The 17,650-nt window shown below is 38.9% G+C and overlaps 1 protein-coding gene across 2 annotated transcripts in view; it reads left to right on the forward strand.

The window, feature by feature from the left end:
- The window catches only part of Dysb (dystrobrevin binding protein dysbindin), a 36,959-nt gene that overhangs the window by 12,310 nt on the left and 6,999 nt on the right, over positions 1 to 17,650 (forward strand). For both annotated transcript variants that reach the window (XR_014440852.1, XM_083113537.1), the window contains exons 3-5: positions 610 to 738; positions 4,090 to 4,245; positions 11,482 to 11,622. Coding sequence is in view for 1 of the 2 variants with exons in the window: in XM_083113537.1 (XP_082969663.1) it covers positions 610 to 738; positions 4,090 to 4,245; positions 11,482 to 11,622 (426 nt within the window). In the remaining variant the exon portion in view is untranslated. The remainder of the gene's footprint in view (positions 1 to 609; positions 739 to 4,089; positions 4,246 to 11,481; positions 11,623 to 17,650) is intronic.

Consider the following 17,650-nt stretch of genomic DNA (forward strand, 5'->3'; position numbering starts at 1 on the left):
GTCGATTTATGCAGTGTTGCAACCTTGTTCACCAGAAAATACCTACTTTCGTGCCCAGATTTGAAATTATGCTAATACCTAGCAAATCATTGATGTTAGCCCTACAAACCATTCACGTTAGCCCCACAAAACATTTTCCGTAAGGTTAGGTTAGGTTAGATAAGCATAGTTAATAAAATGTAAAAAAAAATTAAAAATACTCGACATGTGATGTTATAGTGAAAACACTGCGAGTTTGAAACACTGTCTGCGGGGTTTACGTCATCTAACACACAGAACATTGTGCTCTCGTGCAGAAAGCAAATGGCGGCAGCAGAAACAGCGTGTCGGACAGAGATTTTCGCAGAAAACAACATTAAAATGGATCAAAACTACATTCACGAACTTCCACAACGCTACAGAAAATGATTTGCGTAAGTACTTTCTCCTGTAAAAAGTAAGAAATCCGTCACCCCTATAGTAAAGTGTTACCGAATAAGTTTTGAATTTTATGTGACCATGTTTTAGGAATATTTCATGTCATTTTGGGTGTCTCATGGTGTGATCTGCTAAAATGTACTTTGACATGCTCTTTTCTGTGGTCTCAAATTTTGTGCATTTAATAGGAAGTGGACGATAGGATAGGACACCTACACCAAAGTTTTGAAAAGCAGTGGAGAGATATTGGTAATATATGCCAGTCCCTCGCATCCGTTCCTCAGCTGTTGGCAAGTGTGCAAGAGCTGATGGAGGAAATTGGTAAGCAGATAATTGAGTGTGTGCAGAAACATACTCTGTATGTAATTTATAGTAAAGTATGGTGTGGGGCAATAGGTATAACTCTACGAGATTCTCACTACTCACATGGATGTTATTGCCGAAGCGCTCATGCCTTCTGCTTCACCACAGAAGTTCTTTCCACATTGCAAAAATTCTTCACACGGTACTTTATTTACTTTTGAACGTTAACCACCGTGTTCGTCTTCCATGCTGAAAAACTCCTGCAAGCGGTACACACCCTAACACAACAACAGACAAACCTTCCATGCATTTAATTTTGAACCACATTAACGCAGTGTTGTTAGCATCTGGAAAACAGGGAAATGTCAGGGTATTTGGCTTGTCAGGGAAAAATCAGGGAATTTGGAGATTGTGTGGAATTTACATGCATTTTGGAGTCTGCATGAGAAAAAGTTGCAAAATGAACAAGCGGTTCATTTCCACTTCTCGATTCAGTTGTTGTGATTCCACTCCCAAAAAAGATTCAGTTCAGAAACTTGTTCCTTTCATTCTTATGATTATCAATCTTGTGCAAAATTATGTTGTTGAGTTGGTGTTTTAAGTCCACTTTGTGCACAGTAAGGCTAATTGGGACTGGACCTACAGTTTAAGTTTATAGTGGGATCCAAACCACTATGTTCCTCCACCGGGTATCGAACTTGTGCAAAACTATGGCTCCTTCAAATATCGGTAATAAATTTTTACTTTTATACTAGATTTTAGAAAGAATTTCGAAGTAAAACTTGTAGTCCAGATATGTGATTGATAACTAAAGTACATTGAAAATGTGATCATAATTTCGGAATGGTTGGTGAAAAAGAGTTTATCATCGTTTATTATTTTATGGATCTTAGTCTTGTTGGCATTTCCTATAGAATTCCTATATGCAACAAAAATTTCTACTAATGCTGTGTACTCATAAATGTAAACAAAAAGCAGCATTTACTACGACACTATAAATCTGCTGGAACTCTTTCTGTTGTTTTTAGATCCTGGAAATGTTATGGTGAAATAATGTACCTCTGTTACCTTAGCCTGAAGGCTAGATGCAAGTGATTATAGCCCCCAACACATTTGATGCCGATGGTAATTTTACATTATTTTTGAATTTTCAGGTGTTTTTGTGCATGTAGAAAGAAATTTGCTTTAAAAGAAGTTGTGAAAATGAATATTCATAATAATGAATGGATTTATATATTTACTTGAAAAACACAAGGTTCAAAAGCAAAAATCATGATGATTAACATGTCTGGAAAAATTCATTTTTGAACTGGAAAACCTGGAAATGTCAGGGAATTTCATAATCAAAAAATCGTAGCAACCCTGCATAAGATATAAAGGCCATTGACCCTTTCAACAGGGGTGCTACGAGCTTTGGTAACAGAGGTGACTGGCTCGCTGACGTGATTGGTTTCCGCTGACCACAGTCCCTACTGTCACCCGCTTTCTTGGCAGGATGCTCGTACAGTGACACCTTTCACCCCATAGTGTATGCTGCATTCTAATCAGATGAAGTTCGTAGAAGATGAACAGGTATTTGGCAATATGGCTCCAACATTAGTGTTTGTGTTCCATGTGTCGTGACTTGTGAGTGGCGATATTTGTGTGGTGTGGTGGTATGTCAGAAATAATTGTGTGTAACAAGGAGTTATGATAATTGGGTGGTTATATTAATTGATTGAATGTGGTTTATTTTACAAGAACTTGAGACTATATTTTATGTCATCTTTTTTCAATAATATTTTTTTCTTGTATGTATGCATTGCTAAAAATAAATGTCTGATGAAGGGAGCGTGTGTTCTCCTGAAACGTCACAACGAAAAACTGTGTTTTTATGCTTGTAATAACCGTAGACTACAAGAGAAATATTTTTTTGAATAAACCTGTACATGAAAATATCCATTGTGAATTGTGAAAAATAAATACTATAGGCATGCTCCCTATTCCAGTGGAAGAGGTATCTGTTGATTGGGGGAATTGGTGTGTTACAGCTCCCCAGAAGTAGTTGTTAAATACGTTGTTTGGTTGTTGGTATTGGATGCTATATTAACTTGCTACATATATACATATTATAAAGGGTGTTTCATAATGTGCGCAGTTTTTAAATCGCTTGTAATTTTTTTTGTTTTAAGGTTGGCAACACTGTTTTTATCATTTTCGTAATCTCTGATCACTCCGATTATTACTTGAGCAATTTGTTGGCATTTGTTCAGTTCAGTTGCCATGGAGCGGTTCACTATCGAGCAACGCGTTGTTATCTTGAAAACACATTACAGAAACGGGGAGGTGCACAGACAGTTCGTAATCTTCGCGCGATCTTCGGATGTAACAATGCCCACCTGCAACAACAGTTAGGAGGTTGGTGAAGAAATTCGAGATATCCGGGTTAGTTGCAACCATAAATTCTCCTGGGCGAAAACGTAGTCGTCGCACAGATGAAAACATTGCAGTAGTGCAAGACAGTGTGAATGTTAGCCCTGCGAAGTCAACTGAACCTTGAGGGTGCATATGAAGGTCTTCTTTCATTATTTGTTGCACTGAGGATACCGATATTCCAATGGGTAATTAGTTCAATCAACAGAGACGTCTGCACAAGAATCATGGTGAACTTCACAGATCGAGTTACTGCCTGCTTACAAAACAGAGGTGGACATATGCCAGACATCATTTTTCACTTTTAAATCGCATACGGGCAAATGCCGGACACTTTTCACTTTTCAATTATTAAATCGTAGTGAATGTGTAAAATAATAAAAATAAAAATGTCAACTTTCATGCAATTTTGGCTGAGTTATTGCATTTTTAAGAACTGCGCACTTTATGAAACACCCTTTACAATTACAACATGTTTCAGAAATGTTGCTCTGTCGGTCTGGCTCTGGGGCTGCACATGTTAAGTGGTTAACTTCAGATCTTGCCACCAAAGTTTCCAATTTCAAGTACTGTTGTGATCATGGGTGTTCTTGGTGAGTGCCCAGTCCGTTCATTGGGCCCTTCCCGAAGGTGCAGTGGTAGCATTGTCACCTTGTAATCAAGGGGTCCTGGGTTCGATACCTGGTGGAGTCACATAGTGGTTCGGATTCCACTTTAAACTATAGGTCCAGTCCCGATTAGCCTTACTGTGCATAAAGTGGACTTAAAACACCAAATCAATCAATCCAGTCTGTTCATCATATCATCACTCATCCTCATCCTCACAATAAAAAGATAGGCTATTTTAATGTTTTTTTAAAAAAATAAGAATGTGTCTGTGAGCTCATTCCAGTAATTATTTATTTTCTTATGGAAACTGCCGCAGTGTTAAATTTCAATTAATAACTTTCGTTGTAGGCAAATTGGAAGAGCTATTTGATGATGTAGAAATAGCACTAGTCAATCTGGAAGACCTGATCGAAACACAAGAGCTTCAGGAGAGACAGTTGGATCATCGTTTCCAGCTAGCGTTGTACAAGGAGAAGAAATTAGGAGAATTAGAGCATGTTAGAGGTGAGATTCAATATTTTTTTTTGTATTCTATCTTTCTGTAATAAGAAAATACTACAAATGCGGTTGTTCAGTCATTAGGGTGTCTTGACTACCATGCGAGAAACCTGGGTTCGATCCCCGGTCGGGGAGAACCAGGATTTTTTCCACCTGTTTGAGCATGGTAGAATGTGGATACCTGGAGGAAACTCTGGGGAGGGGGTGTAAAGGCAGCCATGAGCGTGGTGCTGATCACATAACCTTCACCTTCGACCGTGATCAAGAAAGTGTGGGGCCCTAACTTCACACCCCCTGTACACCTTCATGGCATGGTTAGGGTTACCAGACGTCCGGATTTTCCCGGACATGTCCTACATTTTAGCCTTATGTCCGGCGTCCGGGAGGAATTTAAACAATATCATAAATGTCCTACATTTTGAGCGTCACATAATATTAATTAGGAAAATACGTAACAGAAAAAAGTCATGCAAATTACAAGTCTATGGACTGCGCTTCCAAACTAAATAGTGACATTTATTTTGATTCAGTCATTGCACAAAAAGAATAAAGTTTGTCCTGCTATTAAAGAAACGGGAAAATGGAAGCAATTAATGAACAAAGTCTTGGGACCACTTTCTGATAACATAGCTGTTCAATGCCTGAGAAGGATTTCGTGCCTTAGGGTTTATACTGATGGAACAAGGTGTTGCCCATTCTTATTCAATATGCAATATAATTTAATTGTAAAGCAGGAGTATAGAGAACAAAGTTATTCAGGGTGTCTGCCAGTCAAGAAAGTCATGGAATCAAGAAAAAGTAAAAATCAACAAGTAGGTCAAGAAGTCATTAAAGAGGCAATAAATTATTCTTGTGGTCAAGAAATTTTTGCTACTGATTGGTTGATTTAGTTTATTTTACTTCACTTCTTTCTGTCCCATTGGCTAATCGCGAAGATGTGGATGAATGATGGTAAGATAAGATGGATGAATGGATAGTCATAAACATATAAGGACAACCGACACAAACCCCACATAAGATTATACTGGTTGTGAGTCCAGGCGCCAAAGCCTCGCTTGTCTGTCAAACACAGTTCAGGATGCATTAATACAAAATAGCAGATCTAATTCTCTTCTTAAATTCAGCTTCAGTTTTCATCTTAACTGGCCCTTTGGTAGGGATTTTCATTAAATAAATATTTATTTTCTTAATTATTAATTTCCAACTTTACCTAAGTAGGATCTAGAAAAGTCCAGAAAAAGTCAAGATTTCTGGATGTATTATTTTGGTAGACACCCTGTTATTGAACTAAAAACTACCCAAGATGAAACCATTTTAAATTACAGTAATTGCTGAATATTTGTTTGCCATTACAGGTCATAATTCAAATGTTGAGAGAGTACTTTCAGCACAACAGACTCACGAGAGAATTATTTTTTCATAAAGTCTGAAAAATGTTTGGTTTTGATCCCTATAATTTCAACGAGTTTGACTGTCCACTCTAACATCAATATATAGTTTGACTAAACCTGAAAATTGTCTCCTCTGAGAAGTACCACTTAAATCAAGTAGGAAGAGGTACATTGATTAGTATGATTGCAAGTTTTGAAATTTTGCATTTAAACATTCGTTGGGAAATATTTTTTTACTGAAAAGTGTCATTTTTCAACTACTTCCTAACGTGTTATATAGAAATATGTATTATTTATTTAGAATGTGTTGTGTCCTACATTTTGACGTAATGTCCTACATTTTGGGACAGCATGTCCTACATTTCCCTTACAGCCATCTGGTAACCCTAGGCATGGTGCAATACACAGGGGAGCACTTTACTTTACATTTTTTTACTACATTAACAGGGTAAAGACATTAATCCTCTGTTAGGCGCATGGGGTACAGGTGTCCCCCATCGATATTCACTGCGAGATTGCAAGACTGTGAACTATATTGCACATGGGTTAATGTTATGCAGCTAAATGTTATTTCTATATCTTTGTTCTAAGCTCAACTTTGTTGTTATGTTGCACTTCTAAGCCACGTACTATTATAAAATTAACGTCAGTCTTAGGGGACTAAACGCATAACAAGAAAAATATCAAAGCGAGAAAAATAGAGCATACAGCAGATACGGATATTGTATGGAAGTGGGTTAGTGAGGAAGGGTAGGACACGTGGGTATGTGTTACTAACAAAAGTGACCACGTGACCGAAAGTGAAGATGACACTACTTCAGTTGTTACATATTTAGGTCCGTGGAAGATGAATGACTTTAACTTATTAATAAATATGTAATTTGGAAATTGCAGCTGATCTCAGAAATAAGACGAAGGAATAATGTTCGGCATGGATGCACAGTATAATTCAAGATGTGTTTCATACCTTAAATATAGTTAAAGGGTTGGGAGACAGGTTTACACCACGCACCTATGCAAGTTGCAGAAAATGACGTCCCTAAAGCAGGTTAATTGCCCCAATGATTTGGTATGGAAAATTAGGAATTTTTCTGATTAAACACACAAGGATGTGTTCATATTCATTTTCAAAGGTACTCTCATAACACTATCTCTTCCTTACGGTGTACCTGGGCTTCCACGATGGTGCAGTGGTAGCGTCGCCGCCTTGTAATCAAGGGGTCCCGGGTTCGATACCCGGTGGAGGCACAAGTGGTTCGGATCCCACTTTAAACTGCAGGTCCAGTTCCGATTAGCCTTACTGTGCATAAAGTGGACTTAAAACACCAACTCAACTCAACCTTACGGTGTACCCTGGAGTTAGACGAGTAAATTGTCCGTCATCATTTTCCAATTGCTTTGTGTTTTCAGGAATTGAGATGTACTCACGCTGATGTAGAAGTTTACTGATTAGCGGATGTTTTTGTTTCAATTCGTGAGCATCACACTTGTGTGATTGTTTATTGTCTCTAACTTGTCGGGTTTCATTTTTATAGCCCCAATGTATCCAAGTTCATTTTAAAAATACTTCTGTTGCAGAGGCGAAGCATCCGGTCATCAGCAGATGCAGCGATGACTTAGCAAAATAATAAAAATACTGCATTTTAAATATTTTAGAGAAGTAGTAAAAAATAAGTCAGAATATTCTCATATTTGTGCAAAATAAGCCCAGCGACACCATAAAATGGCTAGAAATATGCAAGAGATTCGCTAAGGTTAGCGCATCGGAATGAGAGCCCGTGTCCAACACTCGCACTACGGTTCCTATTGAAGGCAATGGTGTTTGCTGGCCCAAGTCATCGCAAAAGATGTGTGAATCTCTCCCACCTGCTCGGAAGACACCCGATGACCATTTGAAATTCTGGTCATAAAAGGCTGATATGTTTACGGCAGGGTTTCTCTGACGTCATCAGGATTAAAATTTTTCCGAGTGCTATTTCCATCATTGTAACGTGATCTAATACACGCAATTAGTGATATCGTGAGTGAATTTTTTTAAATAAACTGAAAAATCATACTTTCTTTCAATTATGTTAGACGAACCATCTAATGTTAACAGTAGGTCTCAATTGTTAACTGTCTTAAGATCTGTGCATAAGGTGGAGGGTTTATTGATTTTACTGATGTGAGTGCCGATTGTATATCTGACGGGTTATTTGTTCATGTAAAAATTGTCAATAAGTAGAAACTGGAGGATAAATGTATTATTGTTCAAACTTATGATGGGTCGGCAGTTATGTCGGGGCATTTAGCAGATTTGCAAAACAAGGTCCAGGATGAGTACCCGAAGGCGTTAGTTATGCATTGCTACGCTCAAGTATAGATTTAGTGCTGTCCTAGGAAATTAATGAAATACCATGTATTCTTATCCACTTTGCCACACAAGAAAGTTAAAATGTCATTGCCTTGTAACCAAGGGGTCCCAGGTTTGATACCCGGTGGAGGCACAAGTGGTTCGGGTCCCACTTTAAACTGTAGGTCCAGTCCCGATTAGCCTTACTGTGCATAAAGTGGACTTAAAACACCAACTCAAACCAATCAAACCAAGAAAGTTAAAAGAAAACCATCCCATCCTCCTATAAACCCAGGTGGTGTTATAAATCACGGTTACAACACAGTTGAACAGTACAGGGAGCTAATAATTGAATTTTTTCTAATATTTGATGACATCTGAAATGGACCGGGCAGATGTGGCACAGCGTATGGATTTGTGCACTTTTTTGCAATGCTTTCAAACAATAATTTTGCTGAAGACATTTTCTCCTTTGATGAAAAGTTTCTGTCGGGTTATCCACCAGGTGAAGATTCCAAGCTTTCGAGAGCTAACATCACTCTCATCTTCAGGGTAGAAGTGAGAGCGACTTTAGCTAGCGAAAGCTTGGAATATTTTTGGCGTTTACCGAGGAGAAATATTGTGCCCCCTTCCTTTCCAGGTTGGAAAGATCGACCCTGAAGTTTGACAAGTCTTGTGATGACTACGTAAAAATGTCATGCTTTGCACTCTTGTGTTGGTATTGCACTTTTTCCTTGCAATGATAATTCAAACTTTAGTAAACCTTGAACTCAACTAAAAAAAATATATATTTTATTAATTTATTGGTGTACTAAAATATGAATATGACATGCTGTTATATATTTTTGTGAAATCCTTATTGTTTTGTTAAGATTGTTGTGAAATTTCAAAGAAACTGAATATTTTAAAAGGAAGTTAGAATTTTTTTTCTAAGACAGTCCAGCTTACACATGGAGGCTTTAGGAATGGAAGAAAAGCAGAATCACTGAAAGTTTGAGGGGCTATAAAAATTAAACCAAACAAGTTAGAGACAAAGACATTTATGTGGTTTCTGGTCACCATGGAAGGATTTAATGTGGCAAGTTTTATCAAAATTTGAGGTGATGGATACCCAAACCCCTTTTTTTGGTTGAACTGTCATGGAATGACCCAAAATTATTATGTCGAATTAATATGGATAAGAGTCATGGACACTTTACTATCAGTGAAATTATGATGCATGTAGTAATTATTGAAAATGGCAAAAGAAAAAAATCAGGCTGAGCTAATACCGATGTTAATGTATCGGTATCGACTGATATCAGTGGTATCAAGATCAGAAAGTATAGGAATTTATGAAAGCTCTTGTAAATTGGTGCATATAATTGAAGAGGAATATTCACTCAGTAATATATTTTTGAACAACTTTTAATTGTACAATTTTCAAGCATTGGAATTGGTAAGAATCAGTGAGAGTATCTTCATCGGGACGGGTATTGGTTCAAAGTAGTATCAGTTCGGTCCTGAAAAAAATTATTGTAGGTAAATAAATTTGTTTAATAATATATTGAAGTGTGACTCGATGAACAGCTTGGGAATCATTTGAGTCACAAGGGAACCTAGCAAATTACGTAAAGCGAGAGGTTTTCATTGTATAACTTAATTGGCCTACTCTGTCAAGAAGAGGGATGCCAGAGCGAAGCTCTCTCCACACTTAACCGTAACCCGATCATGATGATGCTCCTTGTCCTGGTTTCGAGGTGCAACTTACTGAGGCATCTCGCGCCTTAAGTTATACACCTCCTCGAACTGCCATGCCGTAGTGCCCACTACACGCAATGAATTCTGATTCAAAACTGAGAGCATGTTTTACTTTTCTTACGATCCCCTGCCCCTGACCCCTCATCGAGAGGTTAAAGCCTTTAACCTTCACGGAAAGTCCCCAGCGGATGTGAGGCCAGGATTACGTACTCAGCGGTATGCAGCTTTGTCGTTGAATGGTCGTTGGTCAGCGTGAAGAGGTGGAAAAGTAGAGCTTTTCCAGAATTCGCTCGGTATCACTCTTCAATATATACAAGTCTTGAAGCCTTGTCATTTAGTAGATTTTTAGGATGATCTTTGGGGCCACGGGAATCTATCCCAAGACCCATGAATTGTCTTGTGGACATGTAATGTCTTGAAATTATCCATGTACACTGCAGTTCACATAAAGTGGCACAGTTTATAAGTTTAATCGGTTGAAATATGTGCCACTTTATATGAACGGAAGGGTACAAAGAAAATTATCCTGCAAACTATTTTAATCTGTAAGTGATAATCTAAACAGAAGAGTGTCACCCACAAGTAAACTTTATGGCTTTTTAAATAACTTGATACTAATCACGTGATTAAATCTGAAGCATTGTTGGTATGTTATGAGTTGATATCCACAGGAGACTCCACACAGGTAAAAACAGTGAAAGCGATAAATAGAACTGGCTCTGTAGATTGGTTGATAGAGGAATGGAGTGGGATACATTGCTGACGTTTTGGCAATAAATAATTTGCATTATGCATTTTTATCAAGAGACTCATGTCATTTGAAAGGCTCTGGAGTAAAACATGGTGACATTTTCGTCATATCAAAAAGAGCCATTCTTCAATCCTCACTTGTAAATGTCATGCAATATGAATTGGACCCTTCCAAAATTAGTTAACACAACAGCAAAACAATTTATCTGCAATATAGCTTCTAATAACCTTTCAACTTAAGAAAGTCAATAATGACCAAAATGTCACTTACCATGTTTTACTTCTGAGCCCTTCATTTATTTAAGGAACCAGTGAATGAATCAAACCAGTGAGTATGCGTTCCCTATAAAATTCCTTTGTGAATGAATTGACTGGCTATAATCACACCGCATCTCTTGTGTGCATGTGTTGTAACCACCTCTTTCATATTTCAACTGCTAGGTGCCACTTTTTCTTTGTTGCTGAAGTTTACTTGTACTTGTGTTGCACTTTTGTTTATACTCCTGAGAATAGCATTTAATAATTTATATCCACATTGTGGAGATTTGTTAAGATGATTCCACTTCAGATTTTACCGTTAGTGATGATTACAATCCGAATAAAAAGTTTTTTATGTTTTATGAATTTTTTTTATTTACTTTCAGAAAATTGTTACAGAAAAAATCATAAATGTGAGAAATTGTTTATAAAATGTAACACATTACATATCTGTGGAAAGAGGAAGTGTTGTAAATTTTTAGAAAGAAATGTTTAACAGTAACACACTTAACATATTTTTTATGATTTTTGGGGGGGGGGGAAACCTGGAGAAAACTCGATATTCTAAGTCCCATCTGAAAAGGTTAAAAAAAAAGCAACAAAGTGGATTCTACCAGGTTTCTCAATAGATAACTTTGGATTATTGTAATACAATATATAAAAATTCATCATTTGTTGCTAATGCAGTTCTAAGGCTTGTACATTATAATAAGATATTATATAGCAAAGTTGTGATTACACATCCATTATTCTAGTAATTTATATTTACAGAACATTTAGCTTCTAGTCATGCAGAGAAAGTCCGTGAGCATGAATTAAGGCAACAGCAATTGCTTAAGGAAAGGCAGGAGACGTTCAGCAAGGCATTTGAAGAAGAAATGGAGCAATACAAGTCTTCTGGCAAAATTTCAAGTGAGTATTGAACTATAATAGATGATAAGGTTTGTCCTGTCCAAAAATTGGTCACATGCTGGTCTCAGTGGCGGAGTGATTAGGATAGTGTACTACAATGCCAGGGGTCTCAGGTTTACATCCCAGCCTGGGCATGGTTTGCTTTAGGAAGATTTCAGACCGAAGTAATAAGCGGCACGCAACTGAGAATTGCTTGGGAATGAACCTATCAACAGCAATATTTCGCACTGTAGTGGCATGACAGCTTTACACAAGCCTGCGTTTGATTGGTTAAATCCTCAAGCAACATGTGTCGCTTAAATGTGAAATCTCCCTTAGACTGAAAGGAACCAATGTCACTCGTTGCTTGCACCTTCAGTGTGAAAGCTCCCTTTACTGTATGTCCAGTCCCTATAACCTGTGTGTGGGCCTCCTCGATGGCACAGTGGTAGCATCGTCACCGTGTAATCAAGGGGTCCTAGGTTCGATACCCCGTGGAGGCACATAGTGGCTCGGATCCCACTTTAAACTGTAGGCCCAGTCCCGATTAGTCTTATTGTGCACAAAGTGGACTTAAAAACAAACTCAAACAAACTGAGGAATACATTCATGATGGATGCGGTAAACGTGGTTTAAAATTACTTACGTGAAATTTTGAAACTTTGTATTTCCATGTTGCACAATTTAATGGTTAAAGCCTATTAATTTCATTCACTAACGGTACGGCATCTGGAGCGAAGATGGTACTGCGTCACTGCTTTGTTTGTTCCTGGGCGATGGTAGTTGCAATTTCTCCCGTTCTCCTCCAGCCACGTGGGGAACAGGAACTGCACCGCACTGAGCAGCACGACCCAGCCCCCTACCACCAAGTGACAACAGGAAGCAGACGACGCAAACCAGGATACACACGCCAGTGCCGCCGAACGGGAGAAATTGCAACTACCGCTGCCCAGGAACAAACAAAGCAGTGACGTGGTACCATCTCTGCTCCAGATGCTGTACCCTTATGCCCGTTTGCACCAACGTCAATTTACTCGCAAGTAAGAGTAAACTCCGAGTTAACCCACGAATCGGCTAATTATCTGTTGCACCAACAGAAACGCCGGGTAATCTGGGAGTAAAAAGAGAGTCAACTTTACCCTTCGAGATCAGCGAGTAAAAGTGGAGTTAACCCACGTGCAGCAGAGTAATGACTGCCATCTGCAACCAGCAATGTATCACTTCTGAATTTCAAAACTAAATAAATGTTAAATAGGAAGTAATAGAATCAATCTGTGTATCTTAAAAGCAAGAATTATATAGTATGTTAATATGTATATACTTTGGGAGATGTTTACATATTCTGCAGTACATAGTTTGCAAAATTGCACGTGCAATACAAGCATACACATACATGCAGTAACCAGTAGCAATGTAACCATTAGCTGTAAAAAAACGATCGTGAATGCTACGTTGAGATAGATACATATATATAAAAATCTACTACAAATATAAATTTAACACTACTTACTATGATTGAAAGCTGCACTAATATATCAAAATTTATTCACGTAAATATGTTTTTCCCCATCTTTATTTCGTGCTTGAAATTTTCTCATGCTCGTTGTTTGTCACTGTTTTGGGTACCAATGTCCAGGTACTGTTACTTACATTTTTTGCTTGTTTCCTATGACACCACGTGTAGAACCTGAACCCCGCCAACCACGCCTTCTCGAAAGGAGTAGCCAATCACACACTTCCATTTGTATGACGTTTAGGCACTTGCTTTGAGGCTAGCTACCCTCCTACGGTTAATCCAGAGTTTCGCGACTCGCTATGTTCATCGCACCTTACACGTTGGTGCAACAGAAGATGATCGTTACTCGAGGATTACCCTGACCCACGGATCTTTTTACTCGCGAGTTAGTACAACGTTGATGCAAACGGGCATAAGTGAAAAAAGACAGAGGGTCTTCAAAATGAATATAATTTAATCATTAAATTGTGCAATGCGGAAATACGAAGTTTCAAAATTTGACGTAAGTAATTATGAATACATATTAAAATATTAATAATCTGAGCAGTGGCAGCGATTGGGTTCCAAAATTGGGAGGGCAAAGACAGTTTATTTCCCTTTGTAGATAAGGTTTAGCATAGTGCGGGGGCAAAAGTGGCGAAAAGTGAGGGGGGAGGTCATGTGCCCCCTAATCGCCACCACTGATTCTTAGCAGAAACTTGATTGCTACAAAGTTGAAGTGTTGATATCAGTGTGTCTTATATCAGTATTGAATCAACCCTAGTTTTTATGTCTAATTACTAGGGTTAAGCCGATACCACTTTGAACCGATATATATATATATGAAGTGAAAGAGGAGAGAGGAAACACTCACCGGACAAAGAAAAAATTCGAATTTTCGTGATGGTATATCACATCTTCAGGAGTAGAGAGACGTTGTATAATTAAGTGACTAGAGGGAAGAGTAAGCATGACCTGCAGTGTTGCCAGGTCCCGAAGGGGAAAAAAAAGTGTTGACAGTACCACAAAAATTTTTTTTTAGTTCTTTCGCCTGGCTTGTCGAAAACTGTGAGTTGTGGGGGGTTGGTTGGGAAAAGGTGGTGGTGAGGGTGAGGATAGGGGATGAGGGGCGTTACTGGGTGGCCTTGTTCAGGCCTGGAGGTGTGGTTGCATTCATGGTCGATATGTAGGCCCTCTCCCATCTTCTACGTATTGAGGTGTTGGTGGATTGCGGAACTCTTTTTCCTGGAGACCCAATCTCTCAAACCTCTCCTCTGGCTACGTTTCATCGATGACATCTTCATGCTTTGGACACATGGAGAACCTTCCTAGACAAACTTAACCACTTCAGCTCCATCAATTTCACCTGGACTCACTCCACCAACCAAATCACCTTCCTGGATGTGGATGTACACGTGAAGGAAGGACATTTGGAAACCTCCATCCACATCAAACCTACCAACCATATGCAATACCTACACTTCTCCAGCTCCCATCCGTTCCACACCAAGAAAGCCATCCCATTCTCCCTGGCCCTAAGAGATCAATGCCTCAACACCTCAGACCTCCCGACAGAACTATAACCTCCGCTTACACCAAGTCTTGACCAACCGTGGATATCCTTCCACCCTGGTCACCAAACAAATATCCCGAGCTGCTTCATACACTCCCACCAAGAAACCTGCCACCAATCCCCCTGCACTTGTCACCCAATATCACCCCCACCTCAACAAAACACACACACTCTACGTTCCCTCCTTCCCATCCTGCACAGTGATCCTGACACCAAAAATATCTTCCCCGACAAGCCCAGAGTTGTCTTCAAACGCCCTCCCAATCTCCAAAACATCCTGGTCCACCACAATCCACCTACTCACAACCAACTCGCACCTGCCCACAAATGCAACCGCCCAAGGTGCAAAACCTGCCCCATATTTGTCACTTCCCGCACCCTCCAGATCCACACTGCCACCGGCAAATTCACCATCTACCCCAAAGGAACCTGCAACAGCTCTAACCTAATTTATATCCTCACGTGCAACATCTGCGGGAGCTTCTACCTGGGGGAAACATTCACAGCCCTGAACCTCCGCATCAACAACCACCGCTCCTCTATCCAAACCCTGGACTTTGCTGTTGCCATTCACACCAATCACCACAATATTCCTTTTAATGACTGCTTCCAGGTAGCGATCGTCCACTCCTTGCCCCAATCCAACAACACCTCAATACGTAGAAGATGGGAGAGGGCCTACATATCGACCATGAATGCAACCACACCTCCAGGCCTGAACAAGGCCACCCAGTAATGCCCCTCATCCCCTATCCTCACCCTCACCACCACCTTTTCCCAACCAACCCCCCCACCACTCACAGTTTTCGACAAGCCAGGCGAAAGAACTAAAATCAACCCACCAATCGATGCTCTGTTGCAATGATGCATCTCAACTTTACATTTATTTCTTTTTAAGTGACAATCAATTAGATGTTTAAAATATGTGAGAATATTAAGTGATGGTAATAGCAAGGCAATCATGTGGTCGTCGTCCTCATCTCCCCCAATGTTGAAGAATGAGATCATGCCTCTTCAACCTCCTCTAAAACTAAAGGATCACTCTTCCCAAACTAACATTAAATCATCCTTGACACACAAGAATAATTTGCGTTTTACCAGCCCTGGACATGACGTCTAAAGCTAACGGTAAATCTGTAATGTGAAACCAATCTCATCTCTTTGTCCTTTAACAAAGAGAATAATAATTAGTAAACGAATTGTAAGGGGAGAATGAAAACTTACCAGTCTCTTGCTTTGATATCAGGCAATTGACTTCAGTACAATGACATTCCGAAGTGACTTTGCTTTCGATATACTTTCGGCAAATGATTTCTAAGAAAAATTAAATGCATGGTTCTATCGCTTGGCGTGGGAGGAAATCCAAACCCATCACTACATTTTCCAGAAACTAACTGCCGTCATCTGTCATTCAAAGAAAATTATTCCCCTGCCGCGTTCCTTGTGCTGAAACATGCCTGCTGAAACAGTCGGGACAAACAAAAGTCTAAAGTTGGAAAGGAAAAGGGGGATTAACCCAGGTATTTGAAATTCCAGGAGAATGCTATGTACTATTTCTGAGACACATTCACCACTTTCATGGGCAATGACCTCTTTGACTGCGGGAGGTCACTAAAGAGAGGGATGTCCGCAAATACCAAAGAAAATGAATGGATTACCAACCAACAGGTGCATCGTTGGCTTTCTGGACCTCATTGGGGTTATTGTTACATGAGACCGAATCTTTACGAACAAAGCCAGGTAGACTTCGAAGAGAACTAAACAGAAGCAGCGAACTTCTATGGGGATAATTTCACGTTACGCTTGATTTGCAAGATACTTGACTGCAAGACTTATCTGCGTACAGATGTTTGTGTCAAGCACTTGCTGTTCCTGAAAACTTGAGTACAGGTTCATTTAACAAATGCACAACTATTTCATTTTTTCAAAATCAAAGGTTAGTTGGAAAATGTGAACAAAACTTTGAAATGGAAAAAGACAATTGGTTTTGGCCGCGGCTCTAGAGACTCAAAAACAATGGTATCAGCTAGTATCGGTGCAAAAATATCAACCGATACTTACCGATATGGAACCCCTCGGTATCGGCTCAGCCCTACTAATTACAGTGTAAGTTGTATTTAAAATTGAAAAAAAGAATGTATATTGTATTAGAGGGAGAAATGAAATCTGCGTAACAAACAATGTGAGGACATCGAGAAATTTTGTGGAAAAAAAATCCCAACAAAAAGAAACATAGAAAACTTTTTTTTCAACTAAAAAACTAGTTTTTCCAGACTTGCAATTCTAATGACCACATACATTTTTGTAAAATGTGATTGGAGAGATGTGCTGTGATATTCATGTATTCAAGTATTGCTTGGCAAATTGTCCATGTCTGTTTTCTAATTTTTCTCTTACATCCTACATGTTTTTTAAGAAATAGAGTTGTATGTATGCTGGATCGAATGTTGTCAGCAGCTTGTTTGTCATTTTATTTCAACTCTTGAAGCTCTCATTGGGTAAAATAAAGTGCGTGAACAGGGTGCTTGGTAATACTTGTGCATCCTACTGTACATTTTCAAGATTTCATTGTGACTGGTCTCCATGGGCATCGTGAGGAGGGGTTGAACAGGTCCGTCGACAAAAATATTAGAAATTTTTATTGTCCATAACATAAATAAAGTTCCCTTAATTAGTACTCGAGCTGAAGAACAAAAGTTAAAACTGCATTAGATAAAAAAAAAAAAAGTAGTGTAAAATGCAGGAACCAGTGTAGATTTTCATTTTCTTTCATTTAATCCAGAGAATAAATGGTTCCACAGTTCCTACAATTCCAAAACATATAGTTTTGTGTTGGAGATCACGCAACATAAACTTTATGAATAAAATTTCCCCTAACTTTCAAACTCTCTTTTTAACAAGGTGTGTTAAGTTAATAACAAAGTACAATAACTATGAATTTCATTACAGTAACTGTATGAAATATAAAAAATAATGGAATA

The sequence above is a fragment of the Lepisma saccharinum genome, chromosome 27 (assembly GCF_977018435.1).
Source record: "Lepisma saccharinum chromosome 27, izLepSacc3.1, whole genome shotgun sequence".
Lineage (NCBI taxonomy): Eukaryota > Metazoa > Arthropoda > Insecta > Zygentoma > Lepismatidae > Lepisma > Lepisma saccharinum.